This window comes from Chanodichthys erythropterus, chromosome 6 (genome assembly GCF_024489055.1).
Source record: "Chanodichthys erythropterus isolate Z2021 chromosome 6, ASM2448905v1, whole genome shotgun sequence".
In the NCBI taxonomy this organism is placed as follows: Eukaryota; Metazoa; Chordata; class Actinopteri; order Cypriniformes; family Xenocyprididae; genus Chanodichthys; species Chanodichthys erythropterus.
Genome location: NC_090226.1, coordinates 15,507,950 through 15,532,363, shown reverse-complemented (window position 1 = coordinate 15,532,363; position 24,414 = coordinate 15,507,950). Strand labels below are relative to the sequence as shown.

Genomic DNA, 24,414 nt, shown 5'->3' with positions numbered 1-24,414 from the left:
GAAGCCTAAATGCCAGAATTTAAACAATTTTTTAGGACTTTCAATACTTTTATGTGTGGATGCAGAGCTTCCGAAGGTCAAAAAGTGAACAACACATTACATATTCCCAGTAGCATCAGGAAGACATTCCTCTTATTAGCATCACAGACTGTCTGAAACTTTTAATTAAAAATCAATCCAATGTCTGACTGGCATCCATAAGCTTTAATCCATCTGCAATATGGCTAAACGCAGTTGTACTCAAGCATGGATTAAACACAAAGACAGACAGGCAGCATCCCACAGAATGAAGGGTGCAGAATTGGGTGGGGGAGGTAGCCAAAACCCCCAGCCAGATTAGACACATAAAGCCAGACTGAAGAAGAAGGAGAGAGCAGGTAAGACTGATGCTACGAGACAGCCCATGCAGTGAGGAACCCTTTTTTAAGACACTAACTCCCTCACTGAGTCACAGTAGCAGGGAGGTAGAGCGTCACATGAACAGGTTACCTGAGGAGAAGTCACTCATTCTCCTTGACTAAACCTTGAGACCTTGTCTAAACCTATTATGACTCAGCATATATAGCTTATACGTCATATAAAGGGAATATAATTCAGAAACAGAACTCTATAATGGTAGTACTAAACACAATAGAGCATGCAGTATGTCTTTCACAATTCGTTTAGCTATGCATTTGTGCAATTGAAGACTAATGAGAGGTTTCAGGTTTTGACAGTGTGTGTTGGCTGAGCAAAAAGAGCCCAGAGGAACATTTTAATGCTCAAAGGCTATTCTTTCATAGCTCATGAGATTTCAGAGAGATTTCAAATATTTTTATTATGAACTTCCTTGAATTTTGAAAGAGAATATTGTTTCATTTGGTAAGAGGATACACTGGGAAAATATATATATCAAAATTAAACCGAAGTAAAACAAATAATAATTAGCCAACAAAACTATAAATATAAGGGTTAGATCAGGCATAAATCGCTCCATTTTAACATGACAATTGCAGGTTACCACTTTTTACAGTTTAGAGCGATAAAAATAATGTGTACTGAATACCACAGCTCAAACAATCCTGGAAGAATTTAATGAGAAATGTTTGAAATCATATTTAAATGGCTTTTTTGACTTATTATTGTAGATTTTGGTTTCTTGGGGAAGTGTGAAGAGCAAAAAATCCTCCTCTAATACTCTTGTAAAGACTATTAAAGGGATATTTCATATAAAATGAAAATTCTGTCATTATTTACTCACCCCCATGTCGTTTCAAAACTGTATGACTTTCTTTCTGGAGAACATAAAGATATTTTGAAAGTCAACGGGATACAAACAACATTGTACTTTCATTGTACGAAAAAAAAAAAAAAAAAAAAAAAAACGTATATTTTCTTCTGTGTTATGCAGAAAATCACACAGGTTTGAAACAACATGAGGGTGAGTAAATGATGACAGATCTTCTTTTGGGTTGAACTCTCCCTTTATGTTTTTTTTTTTTTTTTTATTATTATTATTTTTTTTTTTCTCAGGAGAAACATCTGAGAATCAGGTGACTTCAGCAAAAAACTCTTTGTTCTCATTTGAATCGTATTGTTGTCTAGGAGTAACTATTGCGATATTTAATAGACGTCATTTGTGATTTATTTCCTTTGGGAGAGAGTATGAGCACAAAGGAGCTGTTTATAGACGAACGTAACCACTGATGTTCTCTGACTGCCTCTTTCATTCAGTGTGTATAATTACGGGCTGTGTGCACAAAAACGGTGATCTGTAGTAGTCAAGACGCTCCATCTTTAGCCCATCTGCACCACCGCAACCTCTTAAATACACCAATTCCCAGCATGCTCCAAGACACTTCTAAACAAAAAAGCAACAATTACAAACTACAATGTTGTGCTTTACCTCATGAGTGACTTTTGGTCACATACAATAACTCTGCTAGGGGCGTCTCAGCTTACTGTACTACAGAGAAAACAAACCAATGCTTATGGTGGAGGCATATCAGGACATGCTCATGGAAAGATACAAAAGCCCTATGAACTGAAACCGGTAAAATTTAGCAATTGGAAAACCCCAAAGCATCCCATACTGAATCGCAGTAACAAACCACAACAAAACTACCAGGAAAAATTACACCCAACCCTGGCATTTACAATGAAAGGTTGAGGAGAAAGAGGAACAAGCACTTAAAAAGTGGTTTCAATGAAAAGAATGAAACTCTATGAAATGTGTTAAGGAGCTTCTGCAAACAATACAATAAAAAAAAATAGATTTTAAAGAAAGTCAATGGGTCTAAAATAGCATTGGACCTCAGTGACTTTCATTGTATGGGCAAAAAAACACTAAGACATTTTTTAAAATATCTTTTTTTTTTTTTTTTTTTTTTTTTTGACAGAGGGGAAAAAAAGGCATAATTTTCATTTTTGGGTGAATTCATTACTATAAAGAATAATGAGAAAGAATGGACTGAGATGCCTAAATAATCCCAGTATCATCCTCAATTTCTAAATGATACACTATATAAACCCCTGCAATTTCACTGTCTGCCTTTTATCAAGCCGTTCACTGCAGTACCTTTCCCAAACGAAAACTGCTGACACGCTGCTAACTCAGCAACGCTTTACACATGCAAACACACACACACGCGAATAGATGCGCCATGTGCACACACACTGACAAAAACACACAAACACTCTGTTGTCAGTGTGCATCAGGGTAAATGCATTCATTTCAGACCACAGGACATTACAGAACTGTATGATTTAATCTCTCAAATAAACTCCACTGGTGTAGCTTATTTTTTCAAGGCTAATGTCTTTCTATTCTACATCATTCACAGATTAATTTCAGTATTTTTATTTAAGCGAAATAAAACAGAACTTGATTTCAGCTCTCTTTTACAAATATGTCCAAGGAAGCTTTTTTAAAACAGAGGTTTCTGTCATTAATAAACAGCGCTTAAGAGAAATAGCTGCCCTTTAAAAGCAAAAAGAAGATTTAATAATTGAATTAGCTGAAGTGCATGATGGGAGGGTGGACTGAAGTAACAATTGTACAACAGCAAGTAGGCCTACCTCTAAGATTAAAATAATTCAAGAATTTAGGTACCTCGATAGACGTGCCACCTCAGATTATTCATTGATTTAGAAGGCAAGCGTACCTTAATCACATGCTTCAAATGTTACTCATTCCTATCTGTACTAGCAAGAAAATCAAAGACCTCTGCAGGTCACAATACTTCATTTAAGAATACCCAAAGATCTGGAAGGGGTCATTAGAATATCCACCTTCCCCTTCATATACAACTAATAAAATATGACAAATAATGAAACAGAAAAACAAACAATGACCTCTGCTGGGAACTCCCCCCTCATCCTCCCTGAAGCTTCAACATGTATCAGCATGCTTCATCTTAATTAAACATACTGGAAGTTCCTAAAACGCTGGAGCCGTACAGACAACCCCTTCTGCAAAAAATAACAGCAAAACCAACACTTGTGTACTCCATAAACATATGGACATTTGTCAATGTTTCTCTCCTCTGTCATTTCTTGTTTCACAACTAACTATCTCATGGTTTTGATATAAAGAATGCTAAACGTTTTCTGAAAAATCTGGTTCATTAAAGTAGATGTTTTCCCTCTTTTTCTCAATTAAAACATGTCAAACTTTTAAGTTTAGAGTTTCTCTAATGCATAATGAACAAAACAAAACAAAAACTGTTTCTCTCTCTACCTCTTAGTCCATACATCTATCCAACTATTCGTTTATCTATATCTGTCTGTCCATCAGTTCATTCATCAACAGTATTTATTCCCAATCAGTCCATCCATTCATCTGTCCATCCATCTATTCCTCTAACCATCCGCCTGTTCATCTATCTATCTATCTATCTATCTATCTATCTATCTATCTATCTATCTATCTATCTATCTATCTATCTATCTATCTACCTGATCATTCGTCTATGCATCAATCCATCTTGCATTTATCCATCCATCCATCCCTCCATCAATATATTCATTCATCTAACCATCCATCACACTATCATTCTATCTATCTATCTATCTATCTATCTATCTATCTATCTATCTATCTATCTATCTGTCTGTCTGTCTGTCTATCTATCTATCTATCTATCTATCTATCTATCTATCTATCTATCTATCTATCTATCTATCTATCTATCTACCTGATCATTCGTCTATGCATCAATCCATCTTGCATTTATCCCTCCATCAATCCATCCCTCCATCAATATATTTCTCTAACCATCCGTCAAACTATCTATCTGATCATTTGTCTATGCATCAATCCAGCTTGCATCCACCCATCCATCCATCCATCCATCTATCTATCTATTCCTCTAACCATCTGTCAACCTATCTATCTATCGTCAGGTGAGGAGAGATAGCTGTCACTTACTTTGACACTTGAGTGCAGTGCTGCTGATCTGACGGCTGCAGACGTCGCACCAGTCCTGGCTCAGTCTCCTGGAGGTGAAGATGTGGCCCTCTCCCGTCTCTGCCTTCACCCTCGGGTCTTTCTGGGTGAAGATGGACCATGCCCCCATCCTCAGAGGCTCGTTTCGCATCTTCACCACTCCTGACCTTGCCTGTGTTACCCTATCGATCTGCAGTCCCTCCAGTTCGTCTGGCGGGCAGCTGAAGTTTGACGAATAGCGAACTTCTTGTGGTGATGAAGACGCGTGGATCTTCGCCGTGTCCTTCACGGAGCTTCTCCGGCTCCCGGCGCTGTGTCTGCGAAATAGTCCGTTATTATTGTTAGCGTTCTCTCGGTCCATGTCCACAATAGATCCGTTCATACTACTACGTGGCGAACCGGCATTACTGCCTCGCTTGTGTGATGCTGAAGGCGGCTCGTGATTAAATAACACGAGCGATGCTGAGACTGCGGCTCTCGCGCTGTCCACATCACTCGCTCTGTTTCGCATGAGCTTCTCCAGCGACCATTTACGCGAGAATTTCTTTCTGTCGCCCGACTTCAGTTTGTGGAGAAGTTGCTGATCCGGGTCGAGGTGGTGTTGAGCGGGGTGCTGTCCTAAAGTGACGGACGCCATGCCTTTTCGGTAGGAGTTGTATGTGCGCTGAATACAAACTAAATTGAAGCGCCAGCGGCGAGCGTATGACGTGCACACTGAATCAGCCGCGCGCTTTAAATGTCACTAGAATAGCGGACGTGCGCGAGCCTGCCCCTTACAGACTCATGATCTTGACTATCACTTCTCTTATTCCACTCTTCTAGACAAGTCAATACAAGTAATCTTTATTTATATAACGCTTTATACAATACAGACTGTTTCAAAGAAGCTTTATAGGGATAAATAGAAAAAACATGCAAACCGAATTTAGTTTTGTTGTAAAGCAGCTCTAAAAAGGTGTCATGGATCAGCTGAGGTGTTCATTCAGTTGTTTATGACTGTAAAATTAATCAAATATGAAATGAAGCAGCTCTGTAGAAAACAGTGATGTCATCGTACAGCTCATTTCAGTCATATTATTCATAACATAAGAACAAAGAAGAATGTAATGCAGTGAATTTAACTAATAACTAGAAGAATCTCAGTACTCATATTAGCCGTATTTCATTATTTATGTTTCATTTTTTACATCACAAAAAAAAAACAAAAAAAACAAAAACTGCTGTTTTAACAGGGGTGTGTAGACTTTTTATATCCACTTTATTATACATACATAAAATTGCATTTTGTTTGTACTCATAGCATATCATTTGTATCATTTATTTGACATTTAAGAAATACATTTACAAACTGTCAAAAAGGAAAGTCGATAAAAATTCCATGACAAAAAAATAAAAACATATGCACACTTAGACACTGAACCACAATGTGGTCTCTGTAATGTCACCATAGTTCCCCCTGCACAAGGAATTCCCCGTAACATGACATCAGAACCCACCCAACACATCTCTTACTTTCACTTCAAGTAGTAACATGAGTCTGTTGACTCCTTTGTCAGTATTTGTAGGATGATAATCTTTGCACCGTTCACATTTTTCAGAAGCCCATCTGAATACTCTCAAACAAACAAAAGTTTCTTTTTAGCTCCATGCTTTGTGATTACACTGATGTGATCAATAGACTAATTCAATGATTGCAGTTATCTATCAAAACCAGAATCAAATACACAGGGCAGATTGAACACCTCTCTCTTTATTCCATGGCTATGCAATATCAATAATTACACTATTATTGTTAGCTGAATGCACAGTGCCATCAATATTTAAGTCTCCAGATTAATCAGGAAAACTGCTGTTGCTAGTACTTCCAACTGATCTATATGTCTTTCTTCTTGGCAGTTAAAGTCAATACTACTAGACTGTATGAAGGTAAATTGCAGTAACTACATTAACACTGAATCTGAGAAAAATGTCTAAGTTTTGACAAAATGTGTAGTTACTTCTTTAAACCTCATGCACATCATATAATATCAGATGCCTGCCCTGGTACCAGCTATTAATCTGTTTAAGGTTAGAGAGGTTTAAATAAGGACAGTTTTGAAGTGCCCTTTCTTTGTTTTGTTTTGTTTTGCTTTCTCTTTCCTTTTAGCTCAGAGATCTGGGATATTGTGTTGCATTCTGTATTCTTTGAGGTCTTCATGGTCTGTTGGGTTGAGGTATTTTTTTCTCCACTGGCAGTGTAGCAGTAACTACTGCAAGGCTTAAAAAATGAGAGGTCTTGTTAAATTTAAAAGGATTTTTCAAGAGTAAACGAAAAGTTTGCAGCTAAACACCATACCTTTCTATCATGTTGTTGTTATTCTGTAGCTCCCGTGCCACGGCTTCCATCTCATCCTTTAATCTAGTCATTCTGGAAACAATTTTTAAATTAATTTAATTTTTGGTGGAAATTGATAAATGCTGTGTCATCTTCATTACAATGACATACTTGAGAATCATGTTCTCATCTTTTTTTGGTCCATCCACCCCCTCGGCTCCTATTGGCTGGTGGAGAGCTCTTAACACAGCTCTGTCAAGAACCTGTGAAGGTGGAGAAGAACATGGTCAGGTTACTCTCAATCTAAACTTTAAAATAGTTCAATCCAATTGGTTTAGACAGAAAAACATGTGATTTAAGGGAAGGAGATAAGGAGGGGATCATATTTTGACACTGCAGCCATGAATAGACTCTTACTGATTACATCTCTTTTAAAATTGAAAGTGATACCAGAACTACTTGAAATGAAACTAATTTCAACCAGAAAGTTAGCAAAAAACTCCATAAAAATCCATATGCTGCAATCTGAAATCACATGCTATATTGTAGGTACTACATTTGGTTTGAAACTTACCGTTAAAAAAGTATGTTCTATATAGTATGAATGTGTAGTATGAATGAAATTCAGACATACAACATCTGCCATGTAGTCATCGTCATTTACAAATCCTCTCCCATGTCCTCATGGGATAGTAAAGTGTCCATCAAATGAGCACTTCAGAATCTCGCCGGAAGCAGTAGGTCATCCGGGTATTTTTCGCCTACTGAATACTATGAATTCTGACATACTACTCGGCTCACATACTGTTTTTCGCCTACTATATAGTATGGAAGTAGGCATATTCGGACACAGCGATAGTGACTTTGCACAAGGCAGTATTTAGATGTAGTTCTGCTATTCAACTACGGTCAAAATAAAAGAGAAAAAACTGCTGTGAAAAAAAATTAAATTCTGCCCTCACATTCTTTTCCAAATGGGATTCAGCCCAGAGTTAACCAACAAATTTGTTGTGTAATTTACCTTTTATGTGTGTGTGTGCGCCATGTTCAGTTTGGAGGGGATTAAAATCACAAAGTAAGTCTGTGAAACACAAAATTGACCTAACCTCCTTAGGGACAACTAGTTATGCCTGAATAGGGCTAAAGACAGACTGTGTGTGTCTTTTATGCAGAAAGCTGACCTTGTTCAGCTGGGCCTCACACACATGCAGATCACCCATCCTCTGCCGCAGGACACCACTGAAATGCTCGAGACTCGTATGTATTTCATAGAGAACTCTGTAGAAATAATACTCACATGGTTATTGAAATATGTATGGCATTGACAAGCCATTAAAACAGTGTCAGTAATGAATAGTGTATGATTTAAAGGGTTAGTTCACCCAAAAAGAAAATAATGTCATTTATTACTCACCCTCATGCTGTTCCACACCCGTAAGACCTCGTTAATCTTTGGAACACAAATTAAGATATTTTTGTTGAAATCCGATGGCTCAGTGAGGCCTGCATAGCCAGCAATGACATTTCCTCTCTCAAGATCCATTAATGTACTAAAAACATATTTAAATCAGTTCATGTGAGTACAGTGGTTCAATATTAATATTATAAAGCGACGAGAATATTTTTGGTGCACCAAAAAAATAAAATAATGACTTATATAGTGATGGCCGATTTCAAAACACTGCTTCATGAAGTATCATAGCATAATGAATCAGTGTATCGAATCATAATTCGGATCGTGTGTCAAACCGCCAAACTGCTGAAATCACGTGACTTTGGTGCTCTGAACCGCTGATTCGACACACTGATTCATTATGCTCCGATGCTTCCTTAAGCAGTGTTTTGAAATCGGCCATCACTTCGTTATTTTTTTATTTTTTTGGACGCACTAAAAATATTCTTGTGGCTTTATAATATTAATATTGAACCACTGTACTCACATGAACTGATTTAAATTTGTTTTTAGTACCTTTATGTCATTTCTCCCTATGCAGGCCTCACGGAGTCATCGGATTTCAACAAAAATATCTTAATTTGCGTTCCGAAGATTAATGAAGGTCTTATGGGTGTGGAACGGCATGAGGGTGAGTAATAAATGACAGAATTTTCATTTTTGGGTGAACTAACCCTTGAAGTGGAACTTAAGGATCTGTGCTGCTAACAATGTTGGGAAGACCAAGAATCTTTGGATGAAAACAACCAATCCCAACTAATTATATGTTCAAATGCACAGAATTATACATGCTGCTGTCAATCATCATTAGTGACTACACAGTGCACTCTTACTCATCTGACCTCTGTCTTACCTGTTCCAGCTCCCAGTAGCCATCAGAACATCCTGGTACTTCTGCAAACAGTCATCCCTGAAAAAAGTCTTGACTTTCTTTATGTATGAAGACAGATTGAGCCTGGGCAGAATATAGCAGTTTCTCAGTTTAATTACCGTGACAACAGACACTCATTCGAGATGCTCCAGGTGTTTAATACTTACTTTTCAAATTTGTGAATCTGTTCATCATTATAGCTGAGCTCTGCGACAGAAAGCGAAAGAATTAGCAGCAGTCAGAGAAATATTTTGAAACCCTAACCCAACACTGGAACTCTTTTTTTGTGTGACCGCTCAAGATAAACTCTATTTTAGCTGACTGGCTTCTCTGCAGAGCCATATCTAATGTCTTATCAATGCAGCCAGGCAGAAAAGGGGGGTATATTCTTCTGTCTCCATGCTAGCCTGTCTGGAATAGTCCTCACAGTCAGATAAGACAGCACAACAGTGCCTCCTCTCCCTGCCCGCTGCAAGCAACACTGAGAACTAATCTCACTAATCTCAGCAACTGGCTCCGCTCATGAAACTCCAAGTCCAGCTTCCAGAAGTGCGTGTGACAGAAATGGGTCACTGCCTAATATACAGTACATTCACGCAGAGTTTAGTGAATTTTTGCTAAGTGTCCTGAAACAAGAGACTGGTTGAGAAGAATTTTTTATCATGGGTTTAAAGCCTTTATCATCTAATCTGCAGACATTCTGACCTTTCTGACAGTTGCGACAGATTTGTTTGTAATTTGTTTTATGTTGTGTTATATTGTTATTAGGGCTGTCAATTTAATGCATTAAATTAATTAATTAGTTACAGAAAAAAAAAAAAAATTAAATAAAATTATTAACACATTTAATGTACCTGCCCTGCCGCAGACTGACGTAGGTCATCTCACATTTTATACAGTTGATCATGGTGCAAAACTGTGATGTAGCCTTTAGAAAGAGGTTAAAAATGCCCCAATATGAATTTTTTTCTCATATTTATATCATATTACATAGTTAGGCAATTTTACACGAGTGCTGTTTTTGTTCCAATAGGCATGAATGCAAGTGTGATACTGATTTTATACAACAGTTCAGTAAATAAGAAGTTAATATTGTGTTATATTTTAGATACAATATTGTCTGGTTTTGGTATCTATAAAGCCAAAGAATAACGATTGTGTATCTCTGAGCAAGTTGCAACACAGTGGTGTTTGTGAATGAATTCACGTTTTGAAAATCTGGGGAATCAATGATTCAATGGTCCATTCAGAACCATTTACTAAATTCCTGAATGAATCAGTCATTTGAACCAATCAATGAATTAATGATTCGATACTCATTTAGACATTTACCACCATCTACTGGCAGTTTCAGTTTCTCATTTAGAGTATTATTAAAAAATTACAGATTACCTAAAAAATTTAATTATTAAAAAAAAAAAATATTAGATTAATAATAATAATAAAAAAAAAACAATAAATACATAATTCACCCAAAAGTAAAACTTCTGTCATCGTTTAATCACCCTCATGGCTGTTGTAGCCAAAAAGTTTGTGTAATAAATTCTATGTTGAATCAAATATAATATTTCTTTCTAAAGCCACTTTTTGTAATGTCTATTTGATGCTTTTCTCATTTAACACAACAATGACTTTAAATGATCTTTTGGTGTCATTTCTTAGCCAAATTTGAGTAAATCAATCAATTAATCACCACATCTAGTAATTAATTAGATTAAAAAATTGAATCGCTTGACAGCCCTAATTGTTATATGACAGGAAAAACATGCATCCACTTACTTCCTGTCACTCTGTCTTTGTGATACTGCTGATGAACTGCAACAATCTTCCCCAACAAAACCTCCATCTTCTGGATGCTACATCAAAGAGATGGTAAAATATACTGTATTACTTATTATACTTATAAAAGAATCATTAGATTTTATTAATAATTAATTTTATTATTTGTATATAATTTTTTTAATTATTTATAATTGTATGTCATAACCTTAACCATAACCATAATAATATGTAAAATGAATAGAACTTGATCAACCAATTCCAGTAGAATACTTATAGTTTTTTTTTTAATCTTATATAATTTATAAATCTTAAATAATGTCATTTTTGTGTTTATGCTTGTATGTGTGTTTGTTATGTACAATCAAGATATGTTTATTATTTAATTTACAGAATAACTTAATTTTTAAATCAACATTTGGACAAATGTTGTGCTTGAATGGTACTGCATGAAAAAAGTTAGCTAAATAATAGCTTGAATCCATACCAATAAATAAATATGTGTTAAATAATTTATAATAATTATCAAATAATATATAATAAAACAATATTTTAAATGATAACATTTAAAACATATACCTCTTATCCTGGGCCAGTGTCTCAGAGTGTTTAGACAGCATCAGACGAAGGTGCTGTAGTTGATTCTGGAACTCTCTGATTCCAGTGCCGTACATTCGCTGCAAATCCTCTTCTATCTACACACAATGATAAACCTCAAGATGCAAACTATGGCACATTCTATTCATTTATTCAATATACATTTCACAGAGAACAACTCTTACCAGTGTGAGTTTCTTCTTATTGTCTACAAAGTCTGGAAACTCATGTGCGAACTTCTGAGCACTGGTTGGGAAGAATGAAGAGACATCCATTACTAAATAACTTACAACATAATGCTTGTTAAACTACAGTAAGCATTAGTTTCATGATATTATATAGTAGACTATTCAGTATGCAGATTCTTACAACCGTTGGAGATTCTCCTCTGTGCCGATAGAAGAAAGCAGCTTCATATTCACCATGGCAATCCTGTGTGCCACATTAGTGCATTCAAAGCCTGTGTTTTCACTGAAAAGTCAAGAATATTATTATTGGACACCGTAAAATGTCAAGGTAATCACGTGGTGTTTTTTTGCGGCAATAATTATCAGGATAGGGACGCGTGCATAACATTGATGATATTAGTACTCACATGTAGCTGTAGAACCCCTGCAGAATCAGTTCCCTGTACTTTTGCAAAGAGCGAGCAATACGCAGATACTGATGGATGACCCCAACGATGGTCTTTAGAAGGAACAAAAACAAAAGCACAGTGTGAGGTTTAGGGATAATAGTGTTATAATGTCCACCAAAAATAAATACCAAAGATAAAATCAAAAGGGCTTGCTTACCTTGGAGAAAGTGTAATCTGCCATGACGTCAAACTTTGTGGGCATGGCAGGGGCTTCGGCTACAGAACAGATACAATTAGAAGGGATGGTGGATGAATAATGAAGGAAAAATACACCATGTTATTTATTTGTGAAAATACATTAAATTACACTGAAAAATGTAAAACTTAAGACTCACTTCAACTTCTTTTCAGGGTACAAAATACATTTTTCCAAATCTACGAAAAAACACCCAAGCACTCGTATAATTAATACGACTCCCTTTCCGTTTAAAGTGTCATACTCTGGTTTTACATATTTGGTAAGTAGTATGACCCCTACAATTAGTCATTTGTCCAAAGTCAGCTTTTCCCATTGCTTGATGAAATCCGCAATGATTTAATTAGACGGTCTAAACTCTCTCTTTCCTGGCACTTCTTTACCCATTACAGATGCTACCAACCTCTTATTGCTGAATAAATGAGTAAAGGAATTAACTGGATGGCTTAGTTCATTTATATGGAATCAGCTGATTTCTCAAATTCTCAAAGTTGGCTTAGATCTGGCAAACATTAGAAAATACCAATTGGCCTGCCAGCTCAGATTCATTGCCGAATGGTTCAGAGAGGATCCTAAATCTATTTTGCCTATTTGCAACAGGACCAGAGCTATTCAGCTCAGGATTGTGCATAAATTGCACATCACACTGCTCCTTAGAAGTAAGTTTGACCCAATTCATTTCTTCATTATGTCTTAAATGTGAGGTGAAAGTGGGAGACTATACTTATTGCATTTGGGAACGTTCTGTAATTAGGACTTACCGGTCAAAAGTTGTTCAATGTATGAGTCGAATGTTTGGATTAGAGTTATAGTTAGATTCCTTGTCTTTGATTTTAGGTCTTCCAATTAGACATCTGCCAAACAAATTCACTAGACAGTTATTTGACATCCTAGCCTTTGCTGCTAGGAAAAAATATATTGTTATCCTGGAACAGTGATAATCCCACCTCTTTAAAAGGATGGCATAAGATTATTAGAGAAATGATTACTTTAGAATTTCTAACATGTGTTACTTGTCAACTGAAGATTTCCATCAGATCTGAACCCCATATCTTGATTGTATTGATGTTTCTTTAAGTAATATTTTGAGGTTTGGTATATCATAATGCTCCTGTTTCTTCTTTTTATTTATTTATTTATTTTAAAATTTCTTGCTGTAATTGCCAGGCTTTGTTTATTTGTTTGATTTTTTGCTTAGGTTGTTAATGGTTGAAATGTTGATAAAAAAGATGCAAAAAGAAAAAATACTAGCACTGAAATAATAATAATAATAATAATAAAAAAAGTGTCCTTACGTTCTCTGTATGGATATCCTACTAATATCTCTGGTTTTCGGCTGATCAGAATGATAGGGCAGTCTGCACTGGTGGGAGGAAGGTTTACTACTTTCATGCTCGGCTCCAATATGAGAGGATGACCTTGAAACAGGTACTGTTGAGCCGCAGGTTCAATTCCAGTTTGGGTCTGAACATCCTCAAAAAAGATTGAGACCCTTGAGGAGAACAACAAGAAATATTATATATATACACTACCGTTCAAAAGTTTGGGGTCAGTAAGATTTTTTTATGTTTTAAAAGAAGTTTCTTCTGCTCACCAAGCCTGCATTTATTTGATTAAAAATACAAACAAAAACAGTAATATTGTGAAATATTATTCCAATTCAAAACAGCTGTTTTCTATGTCAATATACAGTAAAGTGTAATTTATTCCTGTGATCAAAGCTGAATTTTCAGCATAATTACTTCAGTCTTCAGTGTCACATGATTCTTCAGAAATAAATCTAATATGATGATTTGATGCACAAGAAACATTCATTATTATTATATTATCATTATTACATAATGCATTATTATTAACAATGTTGAAAACAGTTGTGTACAATTTCTTTTCAAAATTTTTCTTTAATGAATAGAAAGTTCAAAAGAACAGCATTTATTTAAAATAGAATATTTTATAACATTATAATTGTCTTTACTGTAACTTTGATCAGTTTAACTCATCCTTGATGAATAAAAGTATTAATTTTATTTCTATCCCCCAAAAATAAAATTAAAATTCTTACTGACCCCAAACTTTTGAATGGTAGTGTTTCATGTTACAAAAGATTTAGATTTCAGACAAATGCTGTTCTTTTGAACTTTCTATTCATCATAGCATCATGAAATAAAAATGTAAATAACTGTTTTCAACATTGATAATAATCATAAATGATTCTTGAGCATCAAATCATCATATTAGATTGATTTCTGAAGGATCATGTGACACTGAAGAAGATGAATGTGATCATGTGACACTGAAGATGCTGATCAGCTTTGATCACAGGAATAAATTACACTTTACTGTATATTGACATAGAAAACAGCTGTTTTAAATTGGAATAATGTTTCACAATATTACTATATTATATATATATATATATATATATATATATATATATATTAGAAGCACTGTGAAACATTACTCATAAAAAAATGCCACCCTTGTTTATACTTCCATTGCAGGAAATTATTTTTAAATTGATTTTAAATGATGACTTTTTGGGGACCTACAACCAAACAACATCTATATTTACAATATATTTAAAAAGAAACTACATTTTCATATACAGTAACTTAAAAAAAAAAAAAAAAAAAAAAGGCCACATTTTAATGTCACAGTACTTTGGCTATAGTGGCTGCAGTAAACAGATAAGGAACCTATTCTCTAAGAGCACACATACGTGTTGTGAAAGTGAATGTAGATGCTGTGTGTTGTTGCCTGCTGGAGAGAGAAAATGTGGACCCTGATGCGGTGCAGGATATCAGTGGTAGCAGCAAAGAACTGGACAAAGCCCCAACACTTCTCCTGATTGGCCTCCAGTATGCTGGCCAACACTGGGATCAGCTGGGTCTTCAAACCCCTATGAAAAGATACAGGACCATTGGTGATCTGCTCCTAGGCTTTTCACACTAGAAATACTTAAACATACTTAATACTTAAATAGTTCAACAGTATCCTAGGTATTCTTGCTTCACATTTCACACAGCTCGTAATTAACCAAGGCTAACAATTATTCCTGGATATTCACAAGTAAGTAAATCTGAAATGGCTGGTTTGTGCATTTTTTTTAATTTTGTCTGATCTCTATTCCGGACCTGAACACAAACTGCATTACAATCATTGTTATATGAATGTATCTCTTAAGGGAACTGTCTGTCTTCAGAATAATTTATATGGCATTTTCTTTTCCTCTTACTTCCATATAAAGTAGTGTTTATTAGCACAGCCAATTACCGAACTGCCTACCAAGAACTGGCTACCGTTCACTACCGTTTCCATTTCTCTACAAAATGTGGTGTTGTTTTTAAATAAAATAAATCTTTTAATGTATATATAAAGTGTAGTTGTAGTGCTTGCTTCTAAAAGCACCAACGCTACCAAGTACAAAAGTTCATTTTGCGCCCTGTATTTATAGGCTGAAGTTTCACACTGTACATTCCTGATCCCTGGGATAACTTTCATATTTGCAATATCAGTGTCATTGACAAATGGAGCATGCAAACAGTTTACATAAAGGCTCTAACATTGTGCAACTTCATATTATAAATTGCCCCCCACTATCAATTTTTCCTGAATGGACTTTTTGGACTATAAAGATAAAAATTATACGGTCTCTTTTTCACTTCAACTGGCACGTTTCCCCTCACCATTTGACAATTTTCCTCTCCAACGGGCTGATAGGACACTGTTTCGAGCTGATACGGGCAGTGTTTCCGTGACCATCCATAGGACGTGAATATGAGGCACACGATTAGGTGTCGGTTGCAAAGCATCTAGCCATAACATTATAATCCCACATCAAAAGCAGTGCTAACCCTGCTGAGAAGCGGGGTTATATAATCCCGGGTGAAAAGCGGTGCTCTAACGCCACTTCTAAATAACAAGTGAGAAATCCATACACAATTTCTTTGTTTCTCAATGTGTTTACCACACTCGTGCATAGAGTAACTCACTCTGTGAGTTGGCAGCAGTGTGGCAGTTGGTAGCTCCATTCAATGGGTCCTTCTTCCAACTTCTGCACACCTGCTATGGCTCCCTCTGGCTTCTCTGTTGTTATCTTGTACCTGGGAAGAGCATCAAAAATCACCCAAAAATAAGCCTAATACAAATAATAATACAAAAACACATAAAACAGGGTTAGAGCTTTAGCTATTAGTAGGTTTATATTCATCAAACATGATTAATAATTTATTATCATAACAGAAAAGATTTCATACATGATCTTCTTGTTTCTGCGTGGGCCTCCATATGGTATGAAGGGAAGACTGCCAGTGGCAGCATGGTAGAAGGTGACCCCAATGCTCCAGAGATCCACAGACACACCATAAGTTTTCTGCTGAGGCTTCCTCAGTACTGCACGCTCATACATGTCCGGATGCTGAACCACACAAGATCACAAGAGTTATTACATCAGAGGCCAACTTTATATTCACAGACAGATCACAGGAACCACAACAAACACCTGATTACATTTCTGATAAGATACTGGATGTGCAGTTTTTCAGTGAATGACTGAAAAATACAGGAAGGGGAAGCTTTTGAGTTTATTTCGCAGCATGAACAATTGTAAGAAATAAAACAGCATTTCCTCCTTACCAGATATTCCTCTGTGCCATATATGGACACAAACTTCTCATCGTCATCCAATTCACGGGCAGCACCAAAGTCTGTCAGCTTGTACACAGAGCGACCATCCTCACCCACTTGCCTCATGATATTGCCAGGTTTGATATCCCTGTGCACTATTCCATTCTCCCGCAGGTGGTTCATTCCTTGGACTGCATATATGTGCAAATGGGAGAAAGGCAACATTTTAGGAAAGCTCCATTTATCCGCAATAATACCCAACATTTAATTTACTCTGTTGGTTCTTACCCACACACTGCAGTACGATGAGGAACTCAGACTCAGGAAGTCCAAACGCATTCTCAGGCTCCTCCAGGAGGTTCAGCAGGCTGCCACCTGAACAGAACTCCATCACCAGGACCTTCTGCTTCGGGTTCATATGCATCTGACATGCACGGGAATAAAAACGTAGTGCTTTTAAAATTTAATTTTAAAAGCACTTAATAGTCATACAAGTTCAATAGAACATTTATAAATAATGGTCTCATGTTCATATCATTTCCAGATCAAATTAAATTGCCTTTTTATAAATGATACGATACACATTATTTTAAGCTATCTTAAACTACAACAATCAAAAATAATATGGGTTATACTTTATTTTGAGGTGTCTGTGTGAAAGTGTAATTATATATTTAAAGGGTTAGTTCACCCAAAAATGAAAATAATGTTATTTATTACTCACCCTCATGCTGTTTCACACCCGTAAGTCCTTTGTTAATCTTCGGAATGCAAATTAAGATCATTTTGTTGAAATCATACAAGAATATTTTTGGTGCGTCAAAAAAACTAAATAACGACTTATAAAGTGATGGCTGATTTCAAAACACTGCTTCATGAAGCTTCGGAGTGTTATAAATCTTTTGTGTCGAATCTGCCGTTCGGAGCGCCAAAGTCACGTGATTTCAGCAGTTTGGCTGTTTGACACGCGATCTGAATCATGATTCGACACAAAAGATTCATAACGCTCCGAAGCTTAATGAAGCAGTGTTTTGAAATCGGCCATCACTATATAAGTCGTTGTTTTGTTTTTTTGTCACATCAAAAATATTCTCGTCGCTTTATAATATTAATATTGAACCACTGTACTCACATGAACTGACTGAGAGGAAATGTCATTGCTGGCTATGCAGGCCTCACTGAGCCATCGGATTTCTACAAAAATATCTTAATTTGTGTTCTGAAGATGAACGAAGGTCTTACAGGTTTGGAACGGCATGAGGGTGAGTAATTACTGATATTATTTCATTTTTGGGTGAACTAACCATTTAAGTACCAAGTAATAATAATTAACTACATGTACTTAAAGGGATACTCCACCGTTTTTTCATATTAAACTATGTTATTCCCTTTACTAAGACGAGTTGATACATACCTCTCTCGTCTCAATTCGTGCACTAAATCGCTCTGTCTTGCGGCGAAACTTTGTTAGCACTTAGCTTAGCCCAGTTCATTCAATAGGGGCCAAGCAGAGAAGCTACCAAACACCTCCACGTTTTCCCTATTTAAATACAGTTACTCGAGTAGTGTAACTCGACCTAGGATGGTGACACAAAACAAAACGTTGCGCTTTTCTAAGCGTGTAAAATGGATAACTATATTGTATGGCGGAATACCTCTCATCCTCCTTCTCATTTCCGTCAATAGAACCAACCAGAGCCGTTAACGGCTCTGGAACCAACATGACTTTTACAGGAGAGGGAGCGGGGGCCGGTGAGAGGACTTTTCACGAGTGAAGATATTACTGCGCCAAGTCAAAGTGCTCCCGAGCACTTGCTATGGTATTCCGCCATACAATATAGTTATCCATTTTACACGCTTAGAAAAGTGCAACGTTTTGTTTTGTGTCACCGTCCTAGGTCGAAACAGTTGTGCTGCTTAATATTTTATGTTATTAGGTTTTTGTGGAAACCTTGCTAATTATTATTCATTCTTCTTTAATGAAAAGAAAGTTCAAAATTTATTTCAATTAGATTTTTTTTTTATAACAACGTAAAAGTCTTTACCATACATACATAGTTCTGTCCTGAAACTCTAGATTGCACAGGCTGATGGGTCTTAACGCAAGCTGATGATAATTACAGCATTAACTACTTGGCACAAGCTGATTGGTCCATGTCACATCTGCAGTTAATGAGCTTGTTGCTCGCACATTTAAATGGCTGGTTACATTCACTATACGCTTCAGAGTTCCTCTAAAACCCTCCACCTTCCCCAGCTCCACCTGTATAGATCTGCTAGGGGTTATTGATGCTATTTTTGCAGCAGCACTATGTCTTACTCGCAGCAGCGTATCAGTGTATGTATTGACAGTAGCAAGTTCCTGTACTTGCTCTGCAGCAGCAGCAATAATCTACAACAACAGCAATAATACAGCAGCAGCAGCGTAACACCTCTATTCCACCAATACCAAATACATTAACATTGTCATATCCATTACAATGCTAACAATCTTCCGAGAGTTGTCATGATAGAAATGTATATAAATGCTTTGCAATATGAATGGTTGCAAAAGAATTATCACGCTTGTTTAGAGCTATGTCTAAGTGTTAAAACTTTAAAGTTAATGTTTGGCATTTCACTATATTAAATACCATTGGTATGTGCTGTTCTTTAGAAACGTTACAAACTTGCACAAAGTTGGTCATAACTGACCCAGACACAATGCATCATAGGAAACTAAAACATCAAAGCATTATCAAAAAAAAAAAAAAAAGTCAGCAGTATATTGTCCGGAAAATTTTGATCAGCGTCACAAACCACATCAGATACGTACCTCCTCCACAGCAAAGAGTTTAACGATGTTGATGTGATTGAGCCTCTGCAGCACCTCAAACTCCCTCATCTGCACCTCATACGGCCTGTTGTAGCTCACCAAGTTAAAGACCTTCACAGCAACCAGCTCACCTGTTTTCTACAGGAACATAAAGTCATTTATTATAACATGTCAAGTCTATGCGCTGTTTTTGTGAGGGGTCTGGGAAAACGGTGTTATTGATAAAGTACTTTGTTTCGTGCTTTGTAGACACTGGCTGTCGCCCCCTGACCAAGAACATTATCCAGGGACCAAAGGTGGTTTGCTGTACTTGCAGTCATTGTGCTGACACAAGCGGATGACATGATCAGATCTGTGTATGAAAGAAAAAAAAAATCCTTTAGAGCAGTAAATATTTAATGCTAAGTTCCTTCATTTAATTGCACTCGCGATTAAATTGCTCTCATGATTGCTCTTCATTTAATGCTCTCATGATTTTACCTTTCCCCTGCAATTTAATTCATGGGAATAATAAAGTATTCATAGTGGCCCCAAAAGCTATTTGGATATTTAAGACACATTTTTCTCAACGAATTTCAACCTAAAGGAGTCAAGATGCTTTTCTTTTATTGGAGGTCCGGATATAAAAGAACTGATAACCAAATTACGTGGTGAAATATAAATATATATTTAGCGTTATTTAGCTAATATATATATGTATTATACTATACAGACCAGACTTAATTGAACAGGATTTTATTGGCAACATTATTTACATATTTCCTGAGCTCAGGTATGAACTGACGCATATAGACATGTATGGATACACTCTCTCTCTCTCTCTCTCTCTCTCTTTCTCACACACACACACACACACACACACACACACACACAAACAGGCGCACCTATCTTAGTGGGGTCTCTCCATAGGCGTAATGGTTTTTATACTGTACAAACCGTACTTCCTATCCCCCTACCCTACCCCTATCCCTAAACCTAACCATCACAGGAAACATTCTGCATTTTTACATTTTCAAAAAAACATCTTTTAGTATGTTTATTAATCCATTTCCCTCGTGGGGACCGCTGGCTGGACCCCAAATGTAGGTGATCTCAGGTTTTTATTACATTGTGGGGCCATTTGGTCCCCACGATGTAATATAAACAAGAACACACACATACACACACACACACACACACACACACACACACATACATACATATATCTATATATCTATCTATATATGTATATAAATAAAAAATACTATACAGACCAGACTTAATGGAACAGGATTTCATTGGCAACATGATTTACATATTTCCTGAGCTCACCCAGGTGAAAAAATACTATAGTAAATACTATAGTGTTTTTGAACCATATTATAGTAAAATGTAGTATACTGTATATATTATAGTATTTACAACACTTCGTTAATAAATGCTAAAGCATACTGTCGTATTAACTATAGTGAACTGATAAACTGTTATAAATACTGTAGTATACTTTAGTTTTTACTACAGTAAACTGTAGTGTATATTGTAGTATAATATACCCTAAAGTTGTAGAAAACTTTGTTTATATTACTATAGTTGTTATATTCTCACAGCAACTATAGAATTACCACAATAAATTAATTCAAGTACTTTACTATAGTATGGTTCAAAAACACTATAGTATTTACTATAGATTAGTATAGTATTTTTTCACCTGGGCAGGTATGAATTGCCGAATCGCGTATGGATACACTCTCTCTCTCTCTCTCTCTCTCTTATACATATACATTATATATATATATATATATATATATGAGTACGTGTGTGTATTTGTGTGTACATATATGTCCATATGCAGCAGTTCATACCTGAGCTTAGGTAATATGTAAATCATGTTGCCAATGAATTCCGGGTCTGTTAAGTGTAACACTAAATGATGTTTGACATTACAACATATATTAAGATTTAAGTGTTTTATATGCTAAACGTAAGGTACACCGAATCAAACTACATATTTCATCGAACCGTGTATTAATCAAAAGAGACTCACCGATGTATTTCTGAACTCAACACGTCTCAACAGTCACATCACAATAGAAGCGTCAAAGTCAATGTCCTTCCTATATGACCTGCAAACAAAAAGTAAGGGCAAATATCATATTTTTTCTTCGAATAAAATGTTATTTATAAAAATGTGAATAAACTGCCGACAGTCTGAAATCTGAATACACTTGTGAGGATTTCCCCTTCACATCATCACCATCGCTCTGATTGACTTGACAACAAACACCAAAAACAAAGAAACCAACCATTTGTGTGTGAGATGCCGACGCATTTTCCAATTTAATCCGAATTCGTCAATCCGTGTGAGTTTTTCTAAGGATTAATAATAACTCCTGCGGTCCTCGAGTAGAAGTTATAAGAACAGCTTGACGGAAACTCACCATCAACTTTCATTTCTATCAGGAACTTCCTTGTTCGGTGCAAAGCGTTTGTATAAAGGGTAGGCTATGGTGTGTTTGTGTCTCAGTGGATACATTTAGACTAAGGTTAGATAGGAAAACATAACACAAGTTAAAATAGTATGTTGTGAGTCATAATATTTCTTTTATAGTGCAAACCACTAACCATTTTAGTCTACAATATTAAATGTGAGAACAAACCAAAAAATTGATGTCGCTCTCTAGTGGACGACTTTTATCCAGATACATACTTCTCTAAAAGCATATCATACCTGTTTAAAAATGTACTTAACGTAGAAGACACGCGGAACTGTTACTTATTTGCTCATTCTGGGGATTTCTTTACAAGGCTATCCTGGATTTCTGAGGAAAATGCCCATATTTCCTGCTAAGGCTGAATAATTTATCAGCTTTTGGCACTTGTAATATATTTTGAATTTCCTCAAGAACACAATAGGCACTTCGAGGTTCTTCATAACATTCTGACAGTATTGTTGACTTTTGTAGTTTGTACAAATAAATAATTTTTTTATCCTTATGTATTTTATATTTTTGAATCTTAGCAAGACATGTGGACAATTTTTTCCTAATGAAATTCCTTACTATGTTGGATTTTTTTTATTCCTTTTTTTTTTTTTTTTTTTTTTTAGTCTAGTGAAGGAACACTAAAGATCAGACTTCACGAGAAATGGGAGCCGCGGTGGTAAAGTCCCCTTCTAGTTCCATTGAAACACCTACAGATGTGATGTAGGCATGTGACGGTATCAAATTTTATCACGGTATACGGTATTATCACAATATTAAAATAAGTTGCAAAACCATTCTTGTCATAGTTTAACAGGTTTAAGAACTCTTTTTGTAATAAAACAAAAACAACTCTGACTGAAATTTTCAAACAGATTAAAATGCAAAAGAATTAGGCTATAAAGAACAACAGATAACACTTTACTCTGTTTAATGCATTAACTAAGATTGAGCAATAGCTACATTTGTTACAGAAAGTGTTATTTTTTGTTAATGTTAGTTTAGAAACACAACTGATCATTGTTAGTTTTATCTCAGGTCCATTAAATAAGTTATTTTGATTTTAGTAATGTTATTAAATAGTAACTAAGAAATTAACATTAATTAATAATAATTAATTCCTTATAAGTATTTTTTATTATATATTACTGTCAGTTTAGTGATAATGAATTAACATGTTAACTAATGAAGCTGTATGTTTTCAAAGTTTTACTGAACAATAACAAATAATCAGAACATTTCTAATCATTAGGGCATGTTGTAGTCCAGATTAAAATATAAAAATGTTTAGGTTTGAAAATAAATATCCTTTTAAGTCTTTTTTAAGTATTCAGTATTTGATGCTGTGATGAACAACACTGAGATTACAAAAAAATTAATGGCTGTTTGAAGCATTTTAAAAACTTCACTAGCTCAGTTACTTTGCACGGTTTCCGTGGTAACCGCTGCACGCTGCTGTTCCATCAGCGCCCTCTGCTGTCAGAGAGTGAACGCGCACTTTCATTCAGCTCGTCTCCTTCACTGGTTCCGCCATGTGCTTCTCGTGTACGTTGGGATTGTTTACATCTGAGCGCGTGTCCTTTTGACGCAGAATACAGCGGTGTTGTGCATTTTATACGATTGATGGGTAAAGTATTCTTAATTGCCTTATAAAAAAATAATAATTGGTAATAAATTATTATTTACGGTATTCTGAAGTGCCCACGATTACAATATTATATTCATTATCACGATTTATCGCATTACCGAATATCGGCACAAGTCTAATGTGATGTTAATCACTTTTACAAACATTTTAGCAGCCAAAACGTCTCAGATTGACACTAAAATGGATCAGAAAGAGATCCATGCACAATTATATATTAAACATTTTTAAAAAGAAAAAGCAAGATATTGACAAAAAAATTCAGTTTTCACCTTTTATTAAAGCATTTAATCTAAGACATGTTTAGAAAGTATTTATTAAAGATGGAAAAACTAAACAAGTGGCTGGTAAAATTAAAGAGAAAACATTTTTTTTTTTTCACATTTTACACATTTTTTATTGAAACAATTAATTATAGACATGTTTAGCAAGCATTTTTATTTAAAAGGGAAAAAAGTGGCTGTTAAAATTGAAAAAAAAAAGAAAAGAATTTTCACATTTTGCACCTTTTTATTGAAACAAATACACGTTTAGCAAGCAATTTTTTTTTTATTTAAAAATGTTTACTACAAGAACTACACGTGGAGTTATATAAT

The 24,414-nt window shown here is 35.6% G+C and overlaps 2 protein-coding genes across 6 annotated transcripts in view; both read right to left on the bottom strand.

Annotated features, from left to right (window-relative positions):
• rassf5 (Ras association domain family member 5) overlaps nucleotides 1-5,119 on the bottom strand; it is a 47,622-nt gene extending 42,503 nt beyond the window's left edge. Inside the window, exon 1 of the mRNA XM_067388232.1 lies at nucleotides 4,409-5,119. Coding sequence (XP_067244333.1) covers nucleotides 4,409-5,063 — 655 coding nt within the window. The 5' untranslated portion in view covers nucleotides 5,064-5,119. The remainder of the gene's footprint in view (nucleotides 1-4,408) is intronic.
• A 252-nt stretch (nucleotides 5,120-5,371) lies between these two features.
• Nucleotides 5,372-22,297, bottom strand: ikbke (inhibitor of nuclear factor kappa B kinase subunit epsilon). 5 transcript variants are annotated; one of them, XM_067388227.1, is made up of 22 exons: nucleotides 21,997-22,297; nucleotides 21,738-21,816; nucleotides 19,945-20,066; nucleotides 19,715-19,852; nucleotides 17,188-17,323; nucleotides 16,909-17,090; nucleotides 16,530-16,690; nucleotides 16,266-16,376; nucleotides 14,993-15,172; nucleotides 13,569-13,765; nucleotides 12,235-12,293; nucleotides 12,036-12,127; nucleotides 11,810-11,911; nucleotides 11,626-11,686; nucleotides 11,423-11,538; nucleotides 10,844-10,920; nucleotides 9,232-9,271; nucleotides 9,047-9,148; nucleotides 7,922-8,018; nucleotides 6,912-7,003; nucleotides 6,762-6,833; nucleotides 5,372-6,683 (listed from the first exon to the last, which is right to left on the bottom strand). In XM_067388227.1, exons 3-22 carry the CDS (start codon nucleotides 20,056-20,058, stop codon nucleotides 6,620-6,622), a joined length of 2,193 nt encoding a protein of 730 aa, XP_067244328.1. In that variant the 5' UTR covers nucleotides 20,059-20,066; nucleotides 21,738-21,816; nucleotides 21,997-22,297; the 3' UTR covers nucleotides 5,372-6,619. The 5 variants fall into 5 exon arrangements, 4 of the variants coding, with proteins under 4 accessions (XP_067244328.1, XP_067244330.1, XP_067244329.1 ...); XM_067388229.1 differs by having other exon boundaries at nucleotides 9,047-9,103; XM_067388228.1 differs by having other exon boundaries at nucleotides 22,132-22,297.
• Between the last annotated feature and the right edge of the window lie 2,117 nt (nucleotides 22,298-24,414).

Excerpts from the sequence above, each read along its gene's own strand:
- ikbke (XM_067388227.1), bottom strand. The coding sequence starts at position 20,058 with ATGTCATCCGCTTGTGTCAGCACAATGACTGCAAGTACAGCAAACCAC. Across the intron at positions 11,912-12,035 it reads CAGGGGTTCTACAGCTACAT|TGAAAACACAGGCTTTGAAT; the intron begins GTGAGTACTAAT and ends TTGACTTTTCAG. Across the intron at positions 7,004-7,921 it reads GTGAGGCCCAGCTGAACAAG|GTTCTTGACAGAGCTGTGTT; the intron begins GTCAGCTTTCTG and ends CCACCTTCACAG.